This window comes from Falco punctatus (genome assembly GCF_963210335.1).
Source record: "Falco punctatus genome assembly, chromosome: 1".
NCBI classification, from domain to species: domain Eukaryota; kingdom Metazoa; phylum Chordata; class Aves; order Falconiformes; family Falconidae; genus Falco; species Falco punctatus.
Genome location: NC_137580.1, coordinates 47,132,858 through 47,141,404, shown reverse-complemented (window position 1 = coordinate 47,141,404; position 8,547 = coordinate 47,132,858). Strand labels below are relative to the sequence as shown.

At 36.7% G+C, this 8,547-nt stretch overlaps 1 protein-coding gene across 2 annotated transcripts; it reads left to right on the top strand.

Moving 5' to 3' along the window:
• Window positions 1–103: 103 nt before the first annotated feature.
• On the top strand, window positions 104–8,410 carry HAUS3 (HAUS augmin like complex subunit 3). Of its 2 annotated transcripts, XM_080410750.1 has the most exons (5): window positions 104–1,013; window positions 1,358–2,388; window positions 3,469–3,905; window positions 5,517–5,745; window positions 7,102–8,410. In XM_080410750.1, the coding sequence occupies exons 2-5, from the start codon at window positions 1,474–1,476 to the stop codon at window positions 7,333–7,335; spliced, it is 1,815 nt and encodes a 604-aa protein (XP_080266876.1). In that variant the 5' UTR covers window positions 104–1,013; window positions 1,358–1,473; the 3' UTR covers window positions 7,336–8,410. The 2 variants fall into 2 exon arrangements, with proteins under 2 accessions (XP_080266876.1, XP_080266875.1); XM_080410749.1 differs by having other exon boundaries at window positions 104–2,388.
• The last annotated feature ends 137 nt before the right edge of the window (window positions 8,411–8,547 follow it).

The window sequence follows — 8,547 nt, the reverse complement described above, 5'->3', positions numbered from 1 at the left end:
CTCACCCTGCCCTGTTCTGCTCCGGGACGGCTCTTAGCCGAGATCTCCTTGGGATTGTAGGGCGGCAGCTGCCCCAGAGCTGGGACCGGGCCGGCGGGCGTTTGGGCTCCTCGGCGCGGGGAGAAAGCTTCTGGAGGCCCCACTCCTGCAGGCTGGTCTGGCTGTGGCGGTGGGGCGTCCCATGCTGGGGACGGGGATCGTGGGTGGCTTCCTCAGAGGTCCGAAGATACTCTTTGTGGCGTTTGGCGGCTTGAGCGGCAATGTCAGCGGGCCTTAATGGTCTGCATACGCAGCGCTATGTGCGCGCCTATTTATTTATTTATTTTAACGACAGCCCCTTTTTAGCATGGAAGGCAGAGGGCAGTTGGAAGACTGACTAGTGATGTGAAACTTAAGCAACAAATTATTTCTTAGATAATTTGGAACTCTTAAGCTATATAAAATACAGAATTTTAGAAGAATGCATTTACTTGTTAAACATTCATGCCCTCCAGGCTGTCTGGCAAACCGGGGTTTTCTGGTGGAATGTATGCTCTAGAAACAAAGTATTAAGTAATACCAGACTGGTGGAAAAAACCCCAAACCAACCCTGGATATTACCAGAGTATTGCAGACAAGGTCTCCTGACTTTCTTGATAATTTATCCTATTATTTGCTGTCTGTTGCTCTCACTTTAGGATCCCGAAACTGACTGTTGGTTTGCTGTTTCCCAGCAAACAAACAAATTCCTTTTTTATTGTAACTTTTAAGTCGTGACTGTTGTCAAAGAGCGTTTACACTGATCTTAATTTTTTATAATTGGTCATAACCCCGCATTATTATGTTGACATGTTTTTATGTCAGAGGATTTCTTGTTCCATTTTCAAAGGAAACTTTGAAATGAAGGTTTAGGAGACAAGATTCTGCTTGCTGTTGAAGTAAAAAGCCCTAACTTTGTAAGCTTGAAGTGCAGTGTGACATCACTGTAGTTTCCTTTTCAGGACAAGCTGAAATTTCCTCGCATTTTGGAAGAGGTAAAATGATTGTGAGTGGGTTTTTTTATTTCACGTGAGTAAAACTATATAAGTAAATCACTTTTTCAGGCTAGTGAATTACTCAGTATTTACACCTGTTGCTTTTAAATTGGTGGTAGTATTCTATTTTAATAGTAAATTTATGTGAATTAAGCAAAACCATAAAGAGATTGCAAAGATCAGGGATTTTATTTGATGTAAAAATACGAGTCCTGATTTGATGAACAAAATATATCGAGGTATCCCTGAAATAAAAACGGGTTTCTAGTGTTTGAATAGCCACTCTAATCCAGAATAGCATGCTGTTTTCTGTTGTGATCTGACACTTCCTTTTTCCTGTACAGTTTTTTTATTAAAATACTGAATGCTCATTTTAAATAACAAAAAAATTACAACTGGAATAATACCTCAAATTTTTTCATGCATTTGGATCTTTTCTGATTACAAAACTATTTGAATCATGAGCTGTGGAAATGATTTTGTGAAAACTCTTAAGAAAATTGGATATCCAAAAGCTGATGAGCTTAATGGAGATGATTTTGACTGGCTGTTTGAGTCTTTGGAAAGCAGGTTGTTTCTGGAGTGGTTTTGTGGAAATGTAAATGAGCAGTATGTGGTATCTGAAAAAGAACTGCAAGATTTTGATAATCTTCTTGAGTCTGGCAAGCCCATTTTGGAAGGAAGTGCACTGGATGAAGCCCTTAGTACCCTGAAGCCCATAGATTCAAAGGACAGTAGTCAAGAGGAAGAGGAGGAGGAACTGAAGAAATTGGAGGATGAGCTTCAAACTCTTCAGAAGTTAAAAAACCTTCAAATACATCGGCATAATAAGCTCCAAATGATGATTTCTGCAAACAGCCATGTGTTAGAAACATTAACAAGCAAAGAGAAAGAAGTACATAAAGATTTGAAAGAGGGACTGGAAGCGTTTAATGCAGCAAATAGTAAGCTTAATAATGAACTGATCTCTCTTATGGATGCAGCTAAGAAACTAGCTTCCTTCTTCACAGCTTCATATTCAGAACAAGGGTCAGATCTGCATCCAGTGTTTTTTTCCCAACTTTCTTTGGACAAGTATTTGTCTCGGGAAGAACAAAGCACTGCAGCACTTTCCTCTTACCTTGGTAAGAGTGGTGGTTTATGTATATCTGAATGGGTTGAAAATTCACATGAAGGCAGCTTTCGGCTTGTAGATACAAGCAAACAAGTCGCTTGTGATGACAGTAATGAAGTTTGTGAAGAGAGTGAAGAGATTGCCAGGCTACAGACAGCGTATATTTGTGCTCAACATCAGCTAATTCGGATGCAGTCTGAAGAGGAGAGTGTGAGTTCAGCTATAAAATGTGCAGAGAACATGCTGCAGTCCTTAAACAAGGTAAGCTGCAAAAGGTGGTAGAAAGTAGTGAAGTTTTAATCAGGCAGGCGTGTTCAACTAGATCTAGTAAAAGGAATTGCTGAGTTACTGTTACTTCAACTGTTTTTACATAGGGAAACGGCACTTTTATGAAGTTTTAGTCTTGCCCACAAAACTGTTGTGTAATAGCTCCAGTTTCTATAGTTAGAAATTCTCAAGTATGCTAGAGTACTTTTAATTCTAGTTTCCAGAATTGCTGCCTTTATAACCCTAGAATTTGTTAGTACCTTTCTAGTTTAACTTTGAAACTTCAAATTATAACTGACTCTCAGTTGTTTGTACAACGAACAAAAGCATAACTTTGGTTGAAATTTTGTGGTATTGAGGAGCTAATATGATAAATGTATTCCTGTTTATATTCAGTGGCATAAACTGAAAAGTTTCAGTTCACTGATTCCCTAGAAGCTCAAGTATTTGTACCAAATAAATGAGTCTGGTATTTGAAACCCCAGAAATCTCTCAACAAGTGAGTGATGGGCAGATATAGCTACTGTCATTTAAGAATGTGACAGAATTTTAACAGAAGGGAAAATATTAGCCTAGGCCAATCGTGGACTAACTTGAGGCATTATGTCAGTTTGTATATTCTCATTTATGAATGCCTACCGAATAGGACTTGATTGATTAGTCATTTGAAGAAGATTGATTCTGATAGCAGTGTTGATAGACATCCAACTGAATATAAGAAATTATATTTGTGTGTGAGATTTCAGTTAGGCATGCTTGAAACCTGGGTGCTGAGTAAAATACAGCTCTTCTGTTTTTAACACAATAAATTGTTTCCTGTCCCTGCAATAGAATGGAATTACTATTTACTGAAATACATTTATTTGGTATCTACTTTGTAAATCTGTTTGCCTTATGTTGTAAAGTTCTGGAAAACTGCTTGTGAAGTTTTCATTTAGTTTTGTAGATAGAAAAGATGTTGTGATTTTAATGTAATGTAAGTACATGAATCTTGTGTGAACTGAAAAAAAAGTGTTAGGGAAGTTGTTTGGAGGGAGCCATGAAGAAATTTGACAAACGTTTTGTTTTATGCAGGATGTTGGAAAGCAAGAAAACTTTGCAGCCAGAATATCTAGTTTCAATGATGAAATTTCAAGAATTAAACAAGATATAACTCGGATAAGCAATGAAGAGCTGGTTCCCCTTGTGAAAGAGAATGCACAACTTCTGATCACACCAGTGGTGAAAGGATACTTGGATCATCAGATTGCTCAGCAGGGCTGTTATGCGTCAAGACAAGATGAAATATGCAGGCATTTGGTAAGACAGAAAGCATCATTTGAACTTATTGAGCTAGCCTATGAAATGGAGTTGAAGAAACATAAAGAGATTTGCTGTCAAGTTGAGAGTTTGGTAGAATCTCTGAAACAGAGCAGTAATGAGTTGCAGCAGAGACTACATCTGATAACTGAGCCAACTCAACACGCAAAGCCAAGAAACATTATTAGTTCAAAGGATGGTTTCTCTTGCAGGTAAGTGTTATAGTCACTATTGAACTTTGACTTAAATTGACATAATATGGGGGGGCTAAAGGCTTAGGCAAGCTAAGCCTTTTCTGTTGCTGGGTTCTTACTTACTTCCTGTAACTAGTTAGTAGTTTGAATTCTCAAGAACTGAGGTCAAGATATGAGACTTGCCTCTTGCTTGCTCGTTGAAATTCTTTTCAGGTTTGCCTGAGTAAAAACTCAGTTCAATTACCAGTCTTGTCAACATTGCTGAAGCATTACTGAGCAATGTCCAGAATGTAAGGTATATTTAAAGCAGTGCCTGTCTGACGTGGTGCCCTGATCTAGGACCTCTTGACAGTAATTGTGGAAGTATAGATGTAGAGATCTGTTGACAACAATGATTTCCCAGATGATGTGCATGGCCTCATCAGCTTAGCTTGCGAAACCCCCGTGTGGTAGAAGAGAGGAATGACTCCTTCAATACATGAAATTTCTAGCTCATTTTTACTGCTTGATTTGCCATGTGGCTTAAGTGTCCTGTCACCCTTGTAGGACTCTGGTTTTTCACCTTCTATTAGGCTTCTATCACCTTCTAATTAAGGCTCACTGTAGCTCAGGTGATACAGTAGGAATGTGTGCTGTGTTGCTGTCACTTCAAGACTTTAACACTTAATACAATATACCTCATCAAAAAGTTTAATGTCAGACTTTTCCTCCTTTAAAAAACACTTAAGCACCATTTTAATATTACTAAGTGATAAGGCCTTGCGCAGTGAATAACTGCAAGATTTAGGCAGCATTAATTTTGCTCCCATTGTGTGTTTGCATTGACAACATAACATGTTTATTATTAAGTCTCCAAATCACTGTTGGCTGGCTAGTTTTTCACTTTTTTTCTTAAAAAGGGGAGGGAAGTTGAAAGAGTTATAAATCCTAAAGGGTCTGTAAGCAGAAGACACTTGAAAGAAACTTGGTTACTTTTGAAATAGAGCTTCTGCTCTTATTAAAGCTAATCTGATTCAATATTGGGGCTCAACTCCTGAAGATTTTAATATGCAAAAGTGGTAGCAGCAATTGAGCAAGGTTATCTGTAATCATATTTGAACTATTCCTGATGCAGTGTGAGGGTACAGTTTGATATAGCAAGTATTGCTATTTTGCATGACTTGTAACTATTGGAGAATTTCTTAGCAGTCTCTTCAAAGATAAGAAATGGGAAATACTCCAGTAAGCTTGCAAATGTGATAAAGATTGCTCTTCTTGTTGGCCACTGAAGTCTTGCTGTTTTTCAGCACTTAAAAAAAATTGTATCTTTGCAGTTATTGAAGTGTTGGAAAATAGTTGGCAAAAACACACTGTCAGCTTCTATTTGCATTCATTGTGTACTTACTAACTGTTACTTTGGTATTTAATTGCTGTTAATTTAATATTGAAATATTTTGGAATCCTATTAATCTTGTATTAGCTATATATAGATAGCATCAGGAAATCTGTGAGATACAGCAGTAAAAGTACTCAGAAGACTAGTAAAGGCAGTACTGCTCAGACTTCTCAACATGAAATCTTCTCTTGCCTAATGACAGGAGTGCTTAGGAAACTTAAAAATGCTTCTGTGTCTAACTTCTTTTGTTACAGGCTGTATCAGCTTCTGGAAGGAGAAAATAAAAAACAGCAATTGTTTGAGACGTATGAAAGCCTGGAGCAGATGGCTCAGAAGTTAAAGCAGGACTGTGCTACAGTACAAGATCAGCTAGCAGCATCTTCTCAAGAACAGTCTCTTCTTTTGTCCAGACTAAAAAGTGATGTAGAAACCCTTCATGGTGCTCTGTATCATGGAGAAAATCAGATACAGTTCGGTAGTCGGGTAAGCCCTTTAGATCTAGTTATTCAAAGTGTTACATTAATGTGTGCCATATTCTTTTACTGAGAAATGTACGAAAGCTGTTGACACCCAGACTAGCTCCCACGTCAGCCACAAATTTATTAGCATAATGGCGATGGGCACAGTATTTACATTGTTCTTAACAAATGTTGGATGTTGTGAATGGTGGCAGCTAATAATTTTTTCTTTCCAAGCAAATTGTTGTGTGTAACTTTATCTCTTTCAAAGGTGTATACAATCATATATTGCTAGTACGTTTATGGTGTGGGAAATATATTGTCTGGTTATGGTGTCACTGAAAAACTCATTTAATTTTGTCTTTATTTCAGACAAGCTTTTCCCCCATTACCTTGTATGGTTTTGCCCCTTAAAAAGGCTGGCCATGTGTGGCTCATTTGGACAAAATAATACAGAATTTTGAAGGACAGTTGTAGGGTAGTCCTGCTACAGAGCTCCCAGGTGTTGGATTTAGAGCCTGTTCTAAATGGGAATAGGGGTTGTTAAATGCAACTTGTTCTGTTTTTTAAATAATTGTAGATGGCTCAAAAGTAGATTGAGGGAAGTCTTTTATATATAATATATATTATATAGTCTTTTATATATAATATATATAATATTTCCTTGGTTAAATACATAAAAATATACTTAACACTTCCATCTGTCAATTGAATTTGCAACATATAGAACAGTTTTTAATAAAAAATGAAACTTTGTAATAGGAACAGTACGTATTTAGGGATTACATATTATTTAATCAGTCCAAATACTTTTAATCAATAGAAAGTTATTTCCTAAAACATAGTGACTTCTCTTTCTGTTGCTTCAGTATTCTCAATAAAAGTAATTGCTTTAGTAAGGAGATAATGTGCAAATAGATGACTAGCCTGCTTACAGTGAACCGTGATAAGAATGACAGTTGGGAAAATTGTAGCTGGTAATCAATGATTTAATTTTAAAATAGAATTAGCTTTTGTGTTTTTTTTTGGTTACCTTTTAAGATTTGACTAGCTATGGAGACCTGTAATTGATTGAAAATGTCATTCAACCACCTATGTAGTTGAGGGCCAGATTCTTAGGGTCTTAACTTGTCTGGTAAACTAGTAAACAAGTAAATGAAGTCATATTTTCATAACTTGATGCGAGTACTGTTACGTGGAGCTCAAAAATTACATTAATTGAATGGAATCCCTTATCACCTGCGTTTCTAGTTTTTGTGATTTACTTTTCACTTAAAGTGAAAATGGCTTCCAAAAGCAAAAAAGTTTTTTTTATTTCTAGTTCCACTAGTATATTAACATCATAAAAGTAATAATGTTTTGTCTTGTTTTTTTTTGTTAGGAACTTACTGAGCAGTTTAATCAACTGGAAGTTGATTTAAATAAACTAAGTCAACTCCTTGTGGATCTGATGGCCAATGTGAAGTCAAAGAGAAACTTTTTAGAGTCCAATAAGCTGCATCAGATGGAGAGAGACTTGTATATGTATTTTTTCAAAGATGAAGACCACTTGAAGGAACTGGTGGAGAAGCTTGAGCAGCAGTCTAAGGCTAAAGCCAGTGGTCTCGAAGATTAGTTTTACCACCAGTGGAGTTCTTAATGTTTAAACTTCAATGTACTCTTAAAGGAAAACATATTTATGTAAACTCCCTACAAGTTTATGGAATAAGTATTAGCTTATCAAGGGTAACATTTATCTATCATTGCAATGTATGTTTAACTGCCACAGTTACCAGGTTTGGATTGTGTGTTGCTTTTATGGCTTTTGGCATCTGCCCACCAAGTTCAAATCTCAGAACTGTCTTAAGTTCTTTGCTCTGAAGTAATACCTAGGTTATTTGAGTGAGTTACATTCAGGCTGCTCTTTTAGCCTGTATGTTGATTTCCACTGCACACAGCATAGCACAGAAAGGAACATTTCATACCCTTGATACAAGTTTTCTTGCGTGCTGAGAACCTTTGATATGTGAGCTGAAAAATAGATGTGGAGAAGATGTTTGAATGTGAATGTAGTGTGCTCTTTCTGAAGAGGAGAGTTCTCCAAGGCAGATACTCTGTGACTGCTTCCCTTACAGTTCTTAGAAGATCTGGTTTTGTTAGAAATATGTTGCAATATGTACCAGAATCTGTTTCAAGTACCAAGACCATCTGTTTGTAGACCATTCTGATCTTCTCCATTTAAACCAGTCCATACATAAAATGTCCATCCATAATTTTGGATTTACCTTTTGGACTTCTGAGTTTGTTCTATAATTTATGATAGGCATTGCAATTCAGAGTCCTGAGGCTTTTGTACTTACACTTTCATGTGCATTGTTAGCTTGTTTATCAAATCTTTATATAGCTTCCTAATACACCAATGGACCTAAATAGGCTTTTATGGTATGATAACTTCCGTTCTTTTATATTTTGATGGGATCAGCTGCTCTTGCTTCCAAGCATTGTAGATATTGATGAAGGCTAGTAAATTAACTTCAATAACAGTAGTCTTAAAACTATTTTGATGGCAGGCTTAACTTTTATGTGAGTATAACTTTAAATTGTTTTAAATATTTTTTCTAACTTACTGGTTTGGATGTCTTTATATCTGGATTTCATGCTGTTTAACTCTGTACATTGTGTTTATTATTAAATGCCAAACACTAAATTCAGTTCAATGTTGTCAGTATTTATGGTGAATCTGTGTGTGGGTTTTAGGCCTATTCTCATGTGTACTGCCTTGTTTGTATCTCATTTACTAGGTTCTCATTTTGACTGCCCCTGAGGCTTTTAGACTGCTACCTCCCAT

Bases quoted from the DNA above. Each gene is read 5' to 3' on its own strand.
- HAUS3 (XM_080410750.1), top strand. From the start codon at position 1,474: ATGAGCTGTGGAAATGATTTTGTGAAAACTCTTAAGAAAATTGGATAT. The intron at 2,389-3,468 runs GTAAGCTGCAAA...TGTTTTATGCAG, and splicing joins TGCTGCAGTCCTTAAACAAG to GATGTTGGAAAGCAAGAAAA. The intron at 5,746-7,101 runs GTAAGCCCTTTA...TTTTTTTGTTAG, and splicing joins AGATACAGTTCGGTAGTCGG to GAACTTACTGAGCAGTTTAA.